We start from the raw sequence: 21,232 nt of genomic DNA, 5'->3' as shown, positions 1-21,232 counted from the left end.
ATTAAATATATATATCTATTTTTATGTATATTTCTATATACATAAATATATATATCTTGTATGTGAATATTTTCTATTCGAGAATTAATTTTCAAGTCTACATCGAAATAGTTTTCAAAAAATTTATTCTGAAAATCAGATGTATGGTTTCAGCTTATTTTGATTTTACTGTATTTCAGAAACGTGTTTGTTGGTTTCGCTATGGCATTTTTTCTTGTGTTTGGCGGTTCTTTGGCAGTTGGAATAATAACATACGTCAATGACTACGCTCCAACTATTTTACTCTCCACAGCAAATCTACCGTGAGTATTACAAAGAAAAAATCCTCTTAAAAGTGCTCTTTTTTACTGCTTATGATACAATCTTTTCCGCTTAAGACGATTCAAATCAAATTCCTGCTTTTCTTGCTAACATAGTTCTGATCTCTGTACCAAACAATAACTATGATCCAGCGATATCGCTATGTTCTTTATAGTTTCTACTCTCATCTCGTAGGTTCTTAAATGTGTTGCGTTTTCATGATGAAAAAATTTCAAAATGCTTCCGAAAAGATTAAACACAAATGCAATGCGACTTTTCTCAATACCACTACAAAGTTTGCCAAGTATTCATGAAATGTAGGAGAACATGAGAACAAAAATACAAGTTACGTTCACACCAAATATTCAATAATATGCAAAAAGATTACCAATGCAGAATCAAACGATATCATAAAACATGGGAAATTAAATGCAATTTACAATCGCGAGAGGGGTTGCGTGACAGAAAGAGAGCAAGTTGTAAGCAGACAGATTTTCTCGTCCCTTCTTTCTTTCATCCCCCCCTCCCCCATTCTCCATATTTTTTAGACGTGGACAAAACTACATTTTTAAAGGAATTGCTCGGGATAGTATTATTTAATAGATAATTGCCTAGAGTCCACGATGTCTCATGGTCTATTTGTTTTTGTATTATTTTTAAAATAATTTAATTTAGCGCTTTCATTTATTCTATATGAACAGTATTCTCAAACGCATTCAAATTATTTATTATTATTATTTAAATTTCAAAACTTAATTCTTAAGATTTCTTTTTTAATGTTTTCATATTCATGTCCAGATCAGTGCTATACAACTTGCTTTGCAGTTTTTTCAACAATAATTAATAAAAGTTGTAATAACAAAATATTTAATTAAGGCCCATTGTAGCATTCGTGGCCTCGTGTTGATGAAAATGCGGTTCTATTAATTGCTTTGGTTTTCATAATAGGCATTTATTGAAGACACAGACGATACGGTACAGAAACACACACAATGGAACTACGGTAACAGATGAGATGTTACAAGCTGCAGCTTTCGGCGATTAAGAACTAAGAAAGATCATATAATTTTGAAGGCGTTACAAGCTAGCATTCTTTTCACAATTTAAAATACATTGATCATTTCATCCGATTGCCTCCACGCAATTGGTCCCCCCAGCTATCTCGTTTTCCATGGAGCTCACCTCAGCCCCTCACTGATCTCTTTTTTGATCTCACCCCCCCCCCCCCCAAGCAACCCACAGAACTGAGATATAGATCATTATCTCAACTGTATGAACCAACCAGAGATAGCAGCGCCACCTCTTGAAAGGCAAGAGAAATGGATCAGAACATAACAGTCATCTTTAGAAGAGCTTGTTTCATTTATCTCGTAAAGAAAAAAAATAATTAAAAAAATATATTTAAAAATTACAAAAAAATTTTACACAGTCATAAAATCTTATGCAGTTCTCTTGGGACACTGAGAGCAGAACAAAAATATCATTTATTTATTTACAAAAGTTAAATTTAATGGAAAAATAAATTTGCTAACCAATTTTAATTTTTGTTTAAAATACACAAAAATAATAAATTGTTTTATCCATTTATTTAATTACTTATTAACTTTTACATAATTCAATCTCTTTTTTTCTTATATTTTTACAGTCAAATCGTAAGAATAGTTGATGACATTCACATAAAAACATTTACTTATTTTGGACCGTATTACATCGGAGTAGCAATTGGATATTTAGTTCTAAAGCATCCAAAAGCAAACCTTGGAAAGGTAAGATATTATTTTAATTTCTTTTTAAATAACACCATGCATCATTTTCTCATAAAAAATTTAATAACAGTTTGAATTTTTTTAATATAAACTGTATATTTCTTTGATTATGAATTTGATACTTTTGTTGTCCTACAGTTATCATGAAACATATTTGCGTAACATCAATTTTAATATATTCGCTTAGTAAAAAATAAACTATATTGCACGTAAATATTTTTGTCTTCCTTTTTCTTAGAGAATAAATCGAAAAACTTTTTTGGCTGATTTTTCTTATGGAAAAAACATGCAACATATCATGTAACATGCTTGCGTAACATCAATTTTAATATATTCGCTTGGTAAAAAATAAACTATATTGCACATAAATATTTTTGTCTTCCTTTTTTTCAGAGAATAAATTGAAAAAATTCGAATAAATCGAATAAAGAGAATAAATCGAATTTTTCTTATGGAAAAAACAAAATAAATAATATTTTTTAAAACATATACTTTTATTAAATTGCTGGTACGAAAGCATAAAACGAAGAGGTTTGAAGCATTAATAAAAATAGAGTAGACAGAAATAAATTAAAATTTTAATCTCATTCATACCATATTGTAATGTTTTATAAATGATTACGTATTTTTTATGATATACTATTCATTATGGTTCAACGTCTCTTGCTTTTATACTTATATTTTCACTTAAATATTTATGATAAATAAAATGCATTAATTATTTTTTAATACTCTAATAAAAGCCTGTTGTTAAAGCCTTTTTGTATTTTTTTGTATTTCTCATCTTTAACTTTTTATTTTAATTTTTTTTTCAATTTAGTAGCAATTCTTTTTCAGGTATAAGCACTTCCATAAAATTAAAATTTATCTAAGTTAATCAATTAAGTCAGTAGTTCCCAAATTTTCATAGTGCGAACCAGTTTTTAGAAACAGTATCTGTAAGCGAGCCACTGCAACTTCGGTGCATTGAATTTTTTCAGGTCACATTTTTTTCGAAAGAGGTTTTATGAGAAAAAAAGGGACTTTTGTAAAGAAAAAAAATATGATTATATCTAATTTTGCGAAAAAAAAAACTCCTATATATGACTTGATGAAGAAGATTTCAAGTCCGCACTGAATTTTAACAAATTGTGGAAAAATATATATGTATTCAAAAAACCTTGTTGTGCCTCACCAAAAGTCGATTCACGACCCACAGTTTGGAACCCCTTGATTAAGTCATAATTAAATCCTAAAACTGTTTTTTCTTTAACTTGTGCATTTACCAAGAACACACAAGTGCACAAAACTTCAGCATTCTAACACATCAAGAAACAAGTGAAAAATCAATTGCAATTGAAAATCAAAATCAATGAAACAGATCAAGTTAAATAACAACGTATTAAAACCCAGCGCTTTTCTTTTAATTTTTTTTGGTACATAGTCCGACATATTGCCCCGTATTTAAATAAAAATCAGATCAGAATTTGATATATATATATATATATATATATATATATATATATATATATATTCATTTTCAAAATTAAAGCAAGAGAAGTTTAAAATTAGGCAGGAATTTTAATTTCTGTGCGCTACCGAGAGATTATACTAGTCTTCTTGATATTGATGCATTTCATTTTTAGGGGTTAAAACTCTTAGGATGGAGCTGCGCAATCGTCCTAGGATTGTCCTCTCTCTACGGCACGCACAGATGGAATGTTGGAAAATTTCCTTCTGCAGAAGTGACAGCAACCTATGCAGCCTTACACAGGACGACATTTATCATTGCGCTGGGCTGGGTTACCTATATGTGCATTACAGGAAGAGCCAGTAAGTATAATATGCAGGATTTTTCTTAATTCTTCGAGAGGTATTTTGGTGCCAAGCCAAAATATTTTAATCGATTTAACTTTAATCTTTATATGTGCAGTTTTTAAGCAATAAATTTAAAGACAAACTGCGAGTCACTTCCAAGGCAGTTGGTGTCCATATCTTACATATAAAACATTTTAAATTTAAACTTAAAAATAATTCCAGACGAAATAGTTAATATATTACAGTTTTTTTAAGACGGTCTGAAATATTCTAAAACAAAACTTGCTGGAGCTGTTTGACTTTTATATTTGTCAGCCAAATGCGAAAACAATTGAACCACATTGATTTATTAGCGAATTTGAAAAAATAAAATGTATATAAAAAAAACTTAGGAATATTGTTATAAGATTTCAAATAAGCTTGATTTAAATTTGAGTAACTTCGAGGTTATTTCTCTTGTAAATCATTTGAAAGCACTAAATTAGATTATCCTGAAAATGCAACGAAAAAAAAAAGGATCGAGACCTCAGAATTCTTTGTTTACTTGATAATACGGTCCTGATAATAAATCGAAATATTTTTAATTCGTGCTCTTGATTTTAAAACCATATAAGTTCGGGAAATGGAAATTTTTCCAAATGACACTAATAGTTTTTCCAAGAGGTACTTATTTTAAAATGTCCATTAGGAGCTGTAATTCAATTAAGTGACTTTTGTAGGTTTTAAAATAATATTTCTGACTTTTTTCCTATAAGAATCCAAGTAAATCGTATTTTCATTTTAAAAAATTATTCTGAAATTAACAGACGAATTGCATCAATTATTAACAATTTTAATTATTATTTTATTAAAATTGTTTTTAGTTTAATTTCTTGCATCAATTACTCCCTTAAAACTAGGAGATTTTGAAGTCAAGTCGATGAATAATTTCAATAATTTCCATTAAGACTAGGAGATGTCCCAAAGAACTAAAACTTATCTTCGATCCTGAAAAGATCCTTAATGCTCGAGGATTGTTAAAATAATCTAAAAATAATAAAGAAATTTCTTTTTCGAACATTTGCACTGTACGCTGAAGTTCTTTGTATCTTCATCGCGTTGGTATGGTTTTATAGTATATTGTTGAAAGCATTAAAATATTGTGATAGACCATTTTGATTTCCGCTGAAAAAATGAGAAATATTCCATTCAATTAAAGCTGCAAGTGATTACTGCATAAAAACATACTCTTTGGCATATGCATACTCTACCATGTAGAGATGTAATAAATAAAATTCGAATGCATTGCCACGAATCCATTGATTGATCAACATTTGTCACTATAATTTATAAACAAACTAACAAGGAAGATGTCCTCGTACAACATCGCATACTCACAAATAAAGGTAATACCCCCTTTCCTCCGCATAAAATTATGGATCTTGGATAAGACTGCAAATACCTTGCATGGCATTCGTTACGAAATATATGTATGTATATCACATTTCGATCTTTGGTGTGAAATTAACATTTTTACTGAATCTATCGCAATTAAATACCTTATTGCCGGTCGATTGACACCACAATTTGACACGCAACTACAATAGTAATAGTAAGGTAAAATACTAAATTTCATTGATTTAAGTCATTGCGTTTACGAGTTATTAGTTTACATACATGCAAAAGTACAGACCAATAGACGATTAATCGCCAGATCACGAAAACTCTTCATTAATGCAAAAGAAAGAATGCTCTCGACAAACAGGGTCAAATGCCAATGCAGATTGCAAAAGTAAAACAGCCTAGGGCATCTTATACTACAGCGGAACATCTTCAGCGGAAAAAGATAAAATGATTAAAGAAAAAAAAAAAAAGAAACCCGCGGATCATTGGAAGATCCCTGAAATAACACTTTTTTTTCTGTTCCTATTCTATTTTCCACTGCATTCCCTGAATATACCATAACGGAGGTGGAGTCGTGTAATGAGAATGGCGACTAACCTTCGAAGGTCATGGTAAGAAAAGCGTTGCTCATTCCCCCTCAAACTTCTGAATATAGTGACTCAGTATGGCGACTTTTGTGCTTCGGAATATAAGGAAGAAAACACAGTATGCATTTTGCACAGTATGCATACCTCCTCTTTCATGAACTAGATCCAAAATTTGGTAGATATGTTACCGTTAAAGTATGAAATCCGTTATTTTATAGAATACCTAGTTATTCCATGAAATAACTGATCGTGTCCATTAAAGTGTAAAACTCTCTTGTATTTCATGGTTTAACTAGTTATTTCATAGAATAAGGATCTGCAGCCCGTTAAAGTGTAAAATAATCTATATCATATATCTCGCACAACAAATACATTTACCTTCCACCCCTACTGCATTTATGTTTTTGTTTGTTTGTTTTAGAAATAAAAAATGTTTTTGTTTTAGAAATAATGTTCTTTGTAATTCCAAGTGTCATTTTAGTAATCCTTGTTGTAATAAATGATTTTATAGTACGTTCCCATAAATACCATTTATACGCTGCATAAATTAGATAAATTGCTTCTTTTTCATTTTAATTGTCTATCATTAGTTTAATTTCATTTTAGATAAATTGTTTATTTTACACTTTAACTGTCTCTCATTAGTTAATTTATACAATACCTAGTTATTTCATAGAAAAAATAGTTAAAGTGACAAATTAATAACATATTACACACTTTAACGGACACGATCAGTTATTTCATGGAATAACTAGGTATTCTATGAAATAACTGCATTTTATACTTTAACGGTAACATACATAATTTTGACAAAAAAAAAAAAAACCACCAAATTTACATATCTAAAGTGTTGCGTCTTTTAGGTATCTCGCTTACGATTAAATAAACATAATTCCAAAAATGCCTTTCTCGAATTCAGATCTAAAATATAAATATATTCGTCAAAATCTCGAATTTTTTTTATGATTACAAAGCTTTGTCTTTGTATATAAAAAAGTAAAACAAGAAAAGAAAAACTAACAGTAAACTAGTCAACGTTTTAATTCAACAGTTCATTGAATAATAATCTGAATACGGTTGAATAACATTAATACTAATTTTTGGCAGTCGTTCAACGATTTAACTGTTTATTAATCATAAGGTGTTAATACTTTTACCACTTTTTAAAACACCATTAAAAAACTCTGATGTAATAAAGAATTGAGATGAATCTTAAAAACAGCACAACTTCTGTGTTTTTCATAAATATATTTGGAACAGTTTCAGACTTATTATTCAATAGAGGACTATCTAAAGTTGAAGTCGAAATGCTTCATTAAACTAGTTTAAAAATAAAACGATATTATGTAAGGAAACATTCTTCGAAAACTTCACAGCATATTACCATTCAAATTATGTTATTATATATGGACAGAAAACATAACTTTTTTTATAAATTTATAAACATTTTGTTTATAATTTCAATATGCAATAAAATAATGAAATTCCAGAAGTGTTATACTAAAGTTTCATAACATATGAAATATGATTTAAAATAAACTATGTATAATATGATTCATAAAAAAATCTAGTATATAGCGGCTTATTTTTTTATATATATTAAAGATTTTTTTCATTTATTATTATTATCATTTTTTTAAAACTCCAGAGCCCATAACACGCATTCTCGAATTCGGCCCATTCATCATCATGAGTCGGTTGACCTTCATGACTTATCTGGTGCAAGGACCCGTTATTTGGACCAGATACGGATCGATAAAGGAAAGAATTTTTTACAGCCATTACAATATGGTAAGTTAAATTTTAAATAGCTAAACTTTTTTTTTCTTTGGTCAAAGCAAGGGAAATGGTGACACACTTTTCAAAGAAAATTCATTTTCAAACTATGAGTGGAATTTTAACAATTTCAATGAAATAGTTTTTTTAAAATCTTTTATTAATTATCGCTATTATAAAACAAATTTTATAAAGATTTCTTGGCAACTGTTAAATTCATCTTAACAAACCTATGAGCAAATTGTTCTTTTTTAAATTAACAAAAAAAAATTATTTTCAGTAAATCATTAATTGCATGCTATTGCAGCACTTTCATAGTGATGCTAAAGATCATAATTAAAAATAATACAAAAAAATTAATTTTGTTACAATAATCACCAAATTAAAAAAAAATATTACATACGTAGACAATAATTTTGTGATCTCTCAGCAAATTTGGCTTTAGAAAAAAGTTTTTAACAGTTTTCCTGGGCATCTCCGAATCTAAATAATAAGAAAATAAGTTTTCTGGAAAATAGACAGATTTAAGGCATCTAGCAATCCAATACACTGAATATTCTAAGATCCCTCCTTTTAAAACTGGTTTGCATTTCACATATTGCTAACTTAACATCTCGTTAATGATTTATTTTCAGTTAAATTTTTAATCTAATAACGTCTAGAAATTGCATATGTTTTTATATATTTTATTATTATTATTTATTTTATTTTATATATTTTATTTGTTATGACACATGACTGCGCAGCATACACATTTGCATATACTATTATTTAAACAGATGTTCCATGTTTATAAATACTGTCGGTGAAGAATTAATGCAATTTGTGACCCTAGGCAGACTACTCTTTTTAATAACTGATTAGTATATAATGGGAAATGGAATTTATTTGGAAATATCATGGGAAACAATGAATTAAAGTAGTAAAAATCTTTGAGAAAGGAACTACATTAGTCAATGATTTCTTTACTTATAAATAAAAGCATTTTTTTAGCATGATAAATTATAACGAACTTATAAACTTCAAACAAATATAGCATAAAAATAATGTAAATAATGTAAACAGATATTTGAATAATTAATATTCCAACATATTAATATTCACATTATATGTAATCATTTTTTATCTATTGATAATGGTTTTATTTATTATTTATTTAATAATGACTTTAAAAAATTCAATATAAACATGCACGGAAGTTCTAATATTTTATAATTCATATTTATCATCCATATAACATTTTATAACTCATATTTATTTTTCATTCATTTCTATATTTTACAAATGTATTTATTTTAAACTATCAGATAATACATAATTTTTTAATCTAATATTCGAGCCTTACCTTGTTTGTTAGTATATTACGAAAAGACAATTGGAAGTATGGATAATCTTCAATCTGATAATGGTTAAATATGAGGTCGAGGCTTATTCTGAAACTGAACACTTGACTAAAATGATAAAATAACTGATAATAATCCAAAATTCAGATGATCGATTTAAATTACCAAATTCGCCACATTCAATTTGGACAATGTCATTTAAAGAAAATTTAAATTTATTAAGAATCTTACCTCTTACAAATTCTTTTCATAAACTTCAGGTTTAGGATCAACGTAATCCATCCCATTCAAAAAGTTAGCGTTTTCAGTCAATAGTCATAAATGTATACCAACGAGATTTGAACTCAACAAACGTATAACACTGATTTTTACATTTGCGGGAAAGAATTTGAAAGCAATTTTCGGCAGCATTTTGCAATTAACTGTCAGCACTATCATGTTCTCAAGCAGACGATTTCTTTTCCAGATCAGGCGCGAATTACTGATTCAATTCTGACATCTGCTCTTTAGAAGGGGTAAAAGCAGAAAAGAAAGAAAAGCAGGAAATAAATCAATGAATAATATTATCAGACGCGAGTATCGTCTGAAGTTTATACTCTAAATAATATCATAAGTTTACTAAACAGATTTATTAATGCAGTTTGATTTATTATTTTTTTTTTGGCCGTCCTTTGCACGTTCAATTATGTTACTTTCCCTCCCCCGGACGAGATGAAAACGTATCCCTTCGTATACGATTTCCAAAACAGTACTACACCTTTTTTTTTATAACATTTTTGTTATTCTTTCTTATATTAAACAGCATAAAACTGTGAATATATGGTATATTAAAAAAAATCGTTTTAAAAAGCCATGATCTAAGCGAATATTGTTTGTAATGTTATGAATCAACTCTATTGACTTAAGTACAAACAATCCACGGCAGCGAACTTATTAATATTCCAATTTATTATAAACTAGCCGCCTTTGGCGACCAGCCGGTTCGCCAATCTTAATGTTCTTTTGAATTTTAATAATTAAATAGCTTGAACCGGAGTTTAACCCCCTTCTTCGCCAAGTTGCGATAACGCGCCAAAGCTGGCAATCTTTATTATGCACTATAATTGAACATCTGCTCCTTTGCTTTTGAACATATCGCAAGGCCGTTGTTGGCGATTTTTAAAAATTTCGCCAAGCAGGGGGTTAAACTCTGGTCGTACCATTAAATATTTTACGCAATTCCAACTTTAATAGATTCTTCAGCAAAATATTTTAAAACTTCAAATTTTGATAGTCATATAATTCACTCATAATATTATAAATGCCTTCAGTCATAACGTGATATGTATCTCATTTTCTGTTACCCCTCGTAGAATTTATGCTTTAAATTAAAGTGTAAATGATTAATCTGCAATTAATATAATAATATTTTTTACTGAAACAAAGCATTTTTTTAATAATATGATTATTGATAATAGAGTCACTGAGCGTTTAAACTATATGAGCACTAAAGAATATCTTTCTTAATTTATGTAATATCTCAAGAATTTGTCAACAAAATTTTCTCAGATTCATCATGAACAGATCTATTAATTACCAATGTTTCATTTTAAACGCATCAAACACTAAGAAAATAAAATGAATCGTTTAAAATAATCGGTCGAAAACAGGTTTAAAAAAACTACTTAAAAAACGATGTACTTAAAACTATAAGCATATACAAAAATATATATAACTGACATAAATACAATTTAATTACAAAAGCATGCAACTAACCTAAAAATAATTTAAATCATTGAAAACAGGTTTAAAAAAATTACTTAAAAAACGATGTACTTAAAACTATAAGCATATACAAAAAAATATATAACTAACATAAATACAATTTACTTACAAAAGCATGCAACTAACCTAAAAATAATTTAAATCCTCCATTGATAATGGTTGTCATGGCAACATTCAGAACATAATACGCATGCGTGAATTTTCTTCGCTACTTACGGTAACGCAAATGCGTGAATTTTTCTACGCCAGTTGGGGTAACGCTATGCAGATTAGACATTTTTAATTTCCTTTATTCTGTGTTATTTTAATTCAAAAGTACTTCAGAATGAATCTGAAACATGGATTCATTAACAATGTTTAATTTTAAATGCATAAAACATTAAGAAAATAAACAGAATCGTTTGAAATAATCCGCCGAAAAACATTAACCCTAGCCTCATTACTGTTGGGAGAAAAAAAAACTAAATCCTTACTCATTTGGCGGTGGGGAAAATGGAAGATTTTTTTGGCGGAAAAGTTGGCAGTGGGGAAAATGGAAGATTTTTTTGGCGGGAAAGTTAGTTTTTAATTAATAATTAAAATTTCAAAAAAAGGGACCCCAGGTGCACATTCCCGACCTCTAAGGTATACATGTACCAAATTTGATAGCTGTATGTCAAATGACCTGGCCTGTAGAGCGCCAACACACACACACACACACACACACATTGAGCTTTATTATAAGTATAGATGATAATTAGTTATACTTTAATTAATGATGTTAATAATTTTTACACCTATGCTATAGTCTTAATGTTTTATAATTCAAACAAACTGTATTTCTTACAAATTTATTTATCTATTAGACAAATAGCATATTTTAATCGATCTTCCAAAGGCCCAGTGGCAGATTTATGATTATTCAACAACTAAGAACATTTAGTAGTTGAGGGTGGCTGCAGATAGGTCTATTTAATTCACTATTATTAGTACAGTTGCCAAATAATTTATAATGGATTTGAACAAATATAAATTCTATGAATTATAAATTATGAGAAAAATGCTAGTAAATCAAATATGATTAGTCAGATTCATATCTATTTCACTGCGTTCACTCAGTTATTTCAGTATTTATAAGCATCAAACATCTTGTTAAATAATATTGTGAGCAAGGCGGATGCCATTCAATCATGAATCATAATAAAATGCAAAGTAAATAGTGTTTACATATTATTTATTAAATAAAAATTAATATAAAATGAATAGAAAACATATTGATTAAAGTTAAAATAGGCAAAAATGTAAAACAAAATTTAACAAAAAAAAAAAAAAAAAATCTTATATTGTACACTGCTTAGAATCACAAAATACCTATATCTGTCATTGAAATAGCTCTCTTCGGCTTAGAGGCCCTGTGCAATTGCTTAGTCAGAAATCAGTCACTAATTATACTGAACAAGTTGTTAATATTACCCTAATGTTTTAAAATTCGTTAGTTCTGTATTTTTTACAAATACAGATTTGTTTTTATTCGATCTACTAGCTATCCAGCGTTCCTAGGCAGTTGCCTAGGTTTTAGGTAACTTTGAAGGCTTCTAGCAAAAACTTGATTTTCAACTATGCATCTCAGCTGGAAATTAAATTGTTGTTTATGAAAATTAGATTGTTTGCGATTTAGAAGAGTATGATTATACCAGGTTGTATTAGTCTCCTTCTACTCCTTGTTTATGCACTGAGAAAATTGGCTGTGTTTAGTTTCACCTAAATGAATTAAATTTTGATAACTTGGCGAAATTGGTTCAGCTGTTGAAATTGGGAGCCTCAGAATTTTGAGAAAAAAAGAGACTGATAATGTTACAGGTAGCAGTTGATGGATTATATGGTCTCATATAAAATAAAAATTGACTTAGTGCTTAGCTCTTGTGGTTAGTGGTTTAGTGGATTAGTGAATTAGCTCTTGGGAACTAAGCACTAAACCACATTTAATAATAGAATAAAGAGGTAGAAAGTAGAGAATAAAGAGGAATTTGGTGTTTTTGAGATTTATTTCGAAAATAGAGGAGAATAAGAAGGTCAGGTGTTTACTGATGACGTATCTATGTGGCATGAGTTTTCACACGAAAATTTGAAAAATATATCTAAAAATTAGGACTAAAAGACTGGCGGGTTTGTTTTTTTTGCCAATTATTTTATAAATTTAGTTATAAATTTTGTATGTGTGTGTGACTTCGTTTCTTTATTGATGTCAAGTTTTGATAGTGCTATGCCTTGGGAAACAAGCGTGTTAAAAAAATATTTAAACACATACATAAGACATTTATGAAGAAACACAAATTAACATTTAAAGAAAACTAATTTAGACAAAAAAAAAAAAAACCATATTTGGAGGGAATTAATTCAAGCATAAATCGGCTCAAAATCAATTGTTTTAAGAACAACGATTCTGTGACTAACAAGCGACTGTTTTTCTTTTTCTGTCAAAAAAAATCTTTTTTTTCTTCTGCAAGTCATAATAAGCAAGTTTTGATAACGCCATCTATCGAATTAAGGAAATGATAGAGAAGCTTTATTTTGGTGTTATCAGGGTTTATTCAATTTCCATAGACAGATATAATTTTTAGAAATTAATTTGTCTATTTTCACTTTTCTAATTAACCTTTTATATACTACTACTGTAATCAGCATTTTTTTACAGCTTTACGAATACATGGGTAACTTGATACTATCACTAGCGGTTGCTTTCGCTGGCCATATTCTTGTAGAAGCACCCTTTGCCAACCTTGAGCGATTACTTTTTTCCAATTTCAAGTCAACTACAACTAAAGAGCAATCCGATGCTTTATGTCGAGTGGATGCCGAAGCTACTCCTGTCCAAAATCAGATGGAAAAACCCACGTGAAAGACTGAGATAAACTATGTATTTATCATTTGTATTTTAATTATCATTTGTAACGATTTATGAGAAAATGTTAGAGGATCCATGCATTGTAGACTCAGAGTAATCCAGCAGAACCGGAAAGAATTCACCACGTCCTGCCGAAGCATTTGGGAGAAATGAAGATCAGTTAAGTAATAAATTGCTAGTACATAAAGAAGCACTTGGGGAGGAACAGCTTATTTCAAGAACGTCAGCATTTCGTCACATCACTGTCGCAACGATATCAACCAAACTCCAGACTCTGATCCCAAACAGTAAATAACAAGTTAAATATTTAGTTAAGAGTAACAATTAATGCTTCCAACAACAAAAATTTATCTGATCTCCCAGGATGAAAAATATCTCTAATCGTTTGCAGGGATGATATTTGTTGCAATAATTAAGATGTTTTATAATAATTAAAGTTAATCTGCAAGTTAACAATGAGCTAGTTTTCAACAACTCTAAGATTGTCCTATACTTATTAGGCAATAAATAAGTGAAACTATAAAATAATACGTTCCTACACAAATAAAACATCAAGCATCAAAAGACTTCATTGCTAAGTCGGATAATGAGTCTGATAGACTAGATGACTGCAGAAGATATAGGGTCATTAAAAAAATTATGCAATCAAATATTAACTGCACAAAATTTGTAAAATTATATAGAAAATTATACTTCATATAATAAGAAATTAAAAAAGACAGTTCAAAATGTGAGCAGTAGTTTATCGTTGCATCGTTCCTAAGTCATTGACATCAGTATACAGTAACTTAATTATCATGTAATGCCCCCCCCCCCCACCAACTGATGCTTCAGTAAAATTGCCAGACTGGTGCAATGCAGGATTACTGAAGTCTACTGCATGTGTAGTTTGAGTTTTTTGTATCCATATGTGCTTCAGTGTTTGAACATCGAAGATTAAAATAAGAACATTTAACCCACTTATATAAGAAAAAGATCTCATTAGCTCTATGTTATCAAAATGTTATGACTATACTTTTATTACTTTTTTTATTGTTTGAATATTGTATTGTATGCGTTCATGACAATCGTCTTTATAAAATTCATATTTAATCATTTGTAGAGTTGTTTTAAAATAAAATAAATCCGTTTCAGGATTTTTAGAACTCTTTAAAACTGTTTTATGAGTATATTTAATATCTTATAGAAAAGTCACTTCGCTAACAAAAATATGATGGAGAAACGACTAAAATTAAAATAATTTAGCATAAGAAATTTTGTTTATTTGTTTTAAAATTAATTGCTTTGTTTAAATGTTTTTATATTTTTCAAATCAAGAATGCTCTATCAACTATTTGCCTACTATCTAAAAATTCAGTCTCTGACACGGAAATTCACATTTATGATCTGACCTAGTATCGGTTCCACAGCATGAAAGTCTGTACTTAATGAAACAAATTATTTTTAATTAAAAGACGTAGATACAACACATAAGTTTGAAACGCTTGCAGCAGTAAAAGCTTTTTAATCCTTAAAAAAAAATCAAACCGGAAATGTCTGAGATAAGAAAAATAAATCAGCAAGTTCATATTTTTAAATCCCAATAGGTCAGCAAATATGTAATCTTTGCTTTAAAGTTTGATTATTTTTTGACATTCGACCTTCTTTTACCATTTCTAAGAGTGGAACACAAGATAAAAACATTCACCAAAACATATTTCCTTTGAATTACTGATATCAACCTCCAGAAGGTAAGACAAGTATATTTTTCATTTCACTTTTATATTCAAATTTTAATATTGCATTTTACATTTTTAATTATATAAGGAAATGGCATTAATTTTTATGACATAGATATTTCATACTAAAGTCAAGGGACATTTCATTAATCATTTTATTGTGCTGCCATACAATCTCTCTTTTCCGCTTCTAAATATATGACGAATTTAAATATCAAATTGGCACGGAGCATGAAGTGCTTCGATTTTGTTTTCACTTTTGCAGATAACAAATAATATTGTTATATAAGCAAAATTGTCGTGTTGATTCGACATCAATTTCATGTAAAAGAAAAAAAACCTCTAAACTTTATTTCTTTTCATTTCTTAAATTTTTATGAAATTGATTAAAACAAATAAATAAATCACAAATTTTAGATGATGAACATTAGATGAACATTCAAAATCTACAGTATTTCTTAATGAAATTCAGAAATCTTAAATGTAACATGAAAATTTCTCACTTCATTAAATTTCTTGCTGCGTATACATACACACATATACGTCAACGGATTCTGAGATGACCACATTTCGACGACTCCATCTCATTAAGGGGTGAGACGCGGAACGATGAGTGCATTTCCGGTATTCCCTTTGACCTTGGATTTTCCCTATTACCTACTAGTAAATGTAAACATCTCCTTTCATCTTTCCCTTCACCCCTATTTTGAATAATTAAACCCATCCTAAAGCATGCGCAAAAACGCGGAGGGTTTTACAATCCGTTGCTGAACTATACACGAAAAAAGAATCCAGTGTATATAATGATTATTTTATATATATGTGTGTGTGTTTGTGCTTTTTTAGTTACGGTAATTTTTAAGAATAGTTATTTCAAGCAGAAAACAGATAAAACATTTCCCACCTCTCAATCGGAGGAACTTGTGTAATCAGTCAAAAAAAAAAAAAAAATCAGAACCTTTTTTTAATGTTCGCTATCTATAAATGTTTTTAAAAAAAAGTCATTTTATTTATTTTCTAGTCGCTTTTGAAGATCAGCTGGTTATATTTAATTCCATTTAAATCATTTAGACATATTTTCATGCTCATGATTCTGCCAAATTCTCAGGCATTAAAGAAGTTTTATTTCGACTGTCAAACATATGTTCTGTTAATTATGTACATGAAAATCTCTCTGATGGAGACTAATCCCGTGACATTTTAGAACTATTAAACATGTAAATGTGAGGTTCATCATTCTCTTTTATTTTTATTTAATTCATTTCATAAACTACATACATATTAAACAGAATTTTAAATTTCTATAAAGAAAGAAAATCATGCAATTTTATATTTAATGAAACAATGAAAATAGATTGAATCTCAGGGCAACGTTAAAATCAGTTGTTAGAAATTAGGGAGAAAAAATATTTTTTTAAAAAAATTGAGAAAAAATTTACACGAATATTAAATTGGTATAATTGGAAAAGTAGTTTTACTTAAATTTTAATTTGATTTAAAAATCATTTTTCTACTGTTATAACTTAGGAAGTTATCACGAAAAAATGCCAAAATTTCACTTAATTTCTAATTAATTAAAATTTCAAAATGAATTTCTCTCTGAGGTGCGCAATCTCATCCTCCAAAATGTGTACGTGCTAAGTCTGATCATTTTGATCTGTAGAGTGTGAATACACATATACATAGCATTCATCTTTATTACTAGTAGTAGTCACTTTTAAATACATGCAAATCATACTGACGTCAAAAGCCGTTTTCATAATTAATTTCATATAATCCAATGACAAGTCTTCATTTTTATTTAAGCTATTCCCTTATATTTAGAACCTACTAACATGAAATTTTTTTTTTACTTGAAACAACTAGTGTGTGTGTGTGTATATATATATATATAGGAAAAAATCTTGATATACAAAATTGTAGAAAATAGGTCATTTTGCCTGGTATTTCATTAGTTCTATGATTTTATCCTAGGCCTTCATTAGTTTTTAAAATAAGGTGCATCAAACGATACTAGTCAACATGTCAAAATTATGGAAAAAAACATGGAAACATGTCAAAATTATGAAAAAAGAATATTATTTTCTTGCTTGTTTAGGAAAAAAGTTCATTACAAAAGAAATTATAAAGTTTTTTTTTTTTTTTTTTTTTTTTTTTTTTTTTTTTTTAAGGGAACAAAAAAATTTAATCTTAATAAAAGTTTTTTATATTCACTTCTTTAATGATGATTAAAACTTGCTTATACCAGTTTTAAATTTACTTCATTATTCTTGGTGATGAAAAATAGATTTACAAAGATCATGAAATCATTCTTAATATGGAGTTAAAAAACAAGGGAGGGTGATCGAATATTCTGAAAAATTTAATTAATTACAATGAAATAAAAATAATTCATTATAATTATTTTTAAAGTATTTGAAAAATAAAAATTAGATACTTCTTTGAAAAAACATTGTTTATGATAAATAATTTCCATAATAAAAATTTCCTCCAAATGAAAATTAATAACAATTGTAAAAATTTCTAATGTGATCTTTATATTCAATAGTTTTTTTTTTTTTTTTTTTTTTTTTTTTTTTTTACGAATAAGAAATAAGAAAATAGGTTTAAATGTCTTCAAATTCTTATTTCACTTATACAAATGACATAATATTAAAATAGAATTCTAATATTCAATACACAAATTTATCTTACCAGATTTGCTCATATTTTCACTTTCTCATGCTTTTATAACTTTATTCAAAACTCCTTTTTATTGTTTGTTTCTGATGAAGAATCTAACAAAATACATATGCATAAAACAATTTCAATCAAATGCTACCAAAATCGAAATCATTTAGTGAATTGAATATTGAATTCTATTTTGCATTATAATTACCTTGAATAGGAAAATATTATTTCTATACATAATTATTAGTCTAGTCTTGTTATTAATTAATTCAATATCCAAAGAGTAATTTTATTGCTGTAGAAATTTAGTGATTTTTTTTTTATTTTTACAATTAATACAATTGCTAAATTGTGATGAACCCCCTTCCAAAAACTAAAAATTCCCATTTTCTAAAATCTTTAGAATCCGTTACATATTTTCGAAATTACTGGATTGAAATAGCTAGAATTTTGTACAGAGATGCTTCTGCTGTTGGTATAAAGTATTTTTTCAGTCTTTTCATTCAATAACTTTTTAATGTAAATTTAATATTGGTTAATAATTAATTAAAAATTAATATAATTATTAATTCAAATGATAAGACATAAATTTATATCTGGATAAATCCACATCCCATATAACATTTTGTTCAAACCAAGAATTATTACATTTGCTCCATTATATTGTAAAGCTTTCATTTAACATTAGGTCTAAATGTCAACACTTATATTTCATAATTTGCTATTTTGAAACAGCAAGGTAAATTTAACTAAGAAAATTTGAATCCCAAATTAGGCATTGCCATTTGGAGGGGAAAAAATGAATAATTATGAATTATCATCTAAAAATGACCAAGCGATTTTTTTTCTTTGATAAATTCTACGTGATTTTTTTTTTTTTTTTTTGAGACTAGAAGAAATTTTATCATGCAATTTATAAAGTTTATATCTACAAAAATAAATAATAAATAAAATTAATTGACATGAACACAAAATTGATTTTGAACTAATTTTAATGAAAATCATTTATTTACATTTCCATATTTAATGGAATGTAAAAATTTGGCAGAATGAACTAAATACATTCAGTTTCCTATTGCACATGAACATACAAAAATATATGAAACTTTAATAAAAAAATGTATAATTGAAATATTTTTATGCTAGGGATGATTTGTTGATATGTGACAAAAGTTTAAGTAAAAGCAATTAGAACTGATTTGATCAAAGTATTAAAACAAATATATGCAAAAACAAATACACAATACAGAAAAATATTTGTTTTCATATTTCTGATAAATAGCACATAGCAGTAGGATTTGGTATAGGCAGTAAAAATTCATTATTTTTATAAAAGCATTTCAAAAATAAGTTTATCAAAATATAAATTAGAAATGGCTTTTTCTATTTATATACATTACAAAAATGGCCAAGTACAGACCAGCTGTTTCATAATTTAATTTAAATACATTAAATATAATAATATAATTTCTTTTGAAGTCAAAAATTCTTTTGCATACCATTAAATGATATATTTTTCTTCAGTTACTTCTTGACTAGAAGTAGTTGGCACATCACAAAATACTAATTCATAAAAACAATGTTTTAAAAAAGGAATATTGACTAATAAAACTTGGATATAACTAATACAAGAAAATGAAAAATAAACTATATTTAGAGTTCTAGTATTTACTCTATAAAAAAAAAAGAAAACACTTAGTCAACTTTATTATACATGAAATGTTTATATTGATTTAATGAACTTAACATAGTCATTCATAACCTATTTTCTTTTTGCTAATCTTAATGGAAATTATTTTGTATGGCAATCAATAAATCATGAGAGGATTGGATAAGAGACTGAAAAAATCAGAATAAATTTGTACATATTACATAAAATTTAATGTATAAAATAAAACATATTCTGGGACTGTGTGGAACACATGAAAGTGAAAATATATGGAAAAAAAAAATTGCAAAATGGCAGTGCACAAGGAAAAAAAAAATATTTTTCCTTGTTCTTCAGAATTGGTCACAAAATATATTAATATAAGCAAGTATATCTTTGGCATAAGTTTATAAATGAAACAGGAACTGAAGGAAACAAGAATACAGGAGCAAAAGCCTTATGACAATCATTTTCTATGCTACAGATAGTTAAAAGCAATTTTTGTTCCAACAACAAATCTAAAGATTTACAACATTCAAAAAAATTTTGCGACAATTTGATGGGGGGGGGGATGCATAATTTTTATTTACAGCATTTCTTAAATAAGAAAAATTTTTGTTGTATTTTCATGATTTTTTAAAAAATTTAACCTATAAAATAAAAATATTCTATTAAAATGGTTCAATGAAATATTGAGCTTATTTAAACTTAAAATATATAAATAAAATCTTATCTTAATAAGTGACAGTAAATCAGACTGTATTCATAAAAGATTTAATTAATTTTAAACTTTAAAAATATTCAGAAAATTGTATTTAAAAAACTGTCAAAAAATAGGGCAAAAATGAAAGCAGATTATATTGAATTCAGAGGGAAAAAAATTATAACTCTATTTTTAACTTTAGAAATATGTTTTTGATGCTCCTGAAAAATGCTATTCAGGGAGAATAAAAAAACTAAAGATTTAGATTTAAAATTATTCCTGATAAAAACAACATTGATATAATTATTACAGGAAACCTGTTCGCTTATCACACTTTCTTATTTATAAGAATACATCAATACATACAACAAAAGAGTTTAGAATATTAATTAATGACATTTCAAAGATTAGGACATAAAACTGACAATTTTCAAATCATTCTTATATTTTAGAAGACAACATACAATCACATTAAAGACAGAGGTGAAAATTTAAGAGTAGGCACATATATTTACTTCACAAAAGAGCAAATAGTAATTCTATCAACACTTTAGATGTAATACATATTAAACCAATTAATTAGTTGAATCAAAAGTAGTTATATAATAATACTGTATGTTACACTGAATCATTTATCTCTAAATTAATAGATAAAACAATAATTAGAGCTTAAGATGATTTTTCTTTGGAATAAAAACTGTGAGATTCCAGATAAAAACAACATTAATACAAATAAATGCAATAAAAATACAAATTCCAGATAACTTAAAACTGAATATGGATTCGATTTACAAGTAACCTTTTCTTTGCCTTTAAAATCAAACTAAAAGAAGAAGAAAAAGGAAAGAAAATAATACACAACTCATAAATTAATGATTTCTTTCACAATAAGA

General features: G+C 27.5%; 1 protein-coding gene across 1 annotated transcript in view; it reads left to right on the top strand.

The window, feature by feature from the left end:
* Window positions 1-14,701, top strand: part of LOC129976354 (nose resistant to fluoxetine protein 6-like) — a 53,227-nt gene extending 38,526 nt beyond the window's left edge. The window contains exons 12-16 of the mRNA XM_056089881.1: window positions 180-302; window positions 1,946-2,066; window positions 3,692-3,878; window positions 7,482-7,624; window positions 13,391-14,701. Coding sequence (XP_055945856.1) covers window positions 180-302; window positions 1,946-2,066; window positions 3,692-3,878; window positions 7,482-7,624; window positions 13,391-13,594 — 778 coding nt within the window. The 3' untranslated portion in view covers window positions 13,595-14,701. The remainder of the gene's footprint in view (window positions 1-179; window positions 303-1,945; window positions 2,067-3,691; window positions 3,879-7,481; window positions 7,625-13,390) is intronic.
* Window positions 14,702-21,232: the final 6,531 nt, after the last annotated feature.

The sequence above is a fragment of the Argiope bruennichi genome, chromosome 7 (genome assembly GCF_947563725.1).
Source record: "Argiope bruennichi chromosome 7, qqArgBrue1.1, whole genome shotgun sequence".
In the NCBI taxonomy this organism is placed as follows: Eukaryota; Metazoa; Arthropoda; class Arachnida; order Araneae; family Araneidae; genus Argiope; species Argiope bruennichi.
Note: the sequence above shows the minus strand (reverse complement) of the source record. Positions and strands in the feature narration are given on the sequence as shown.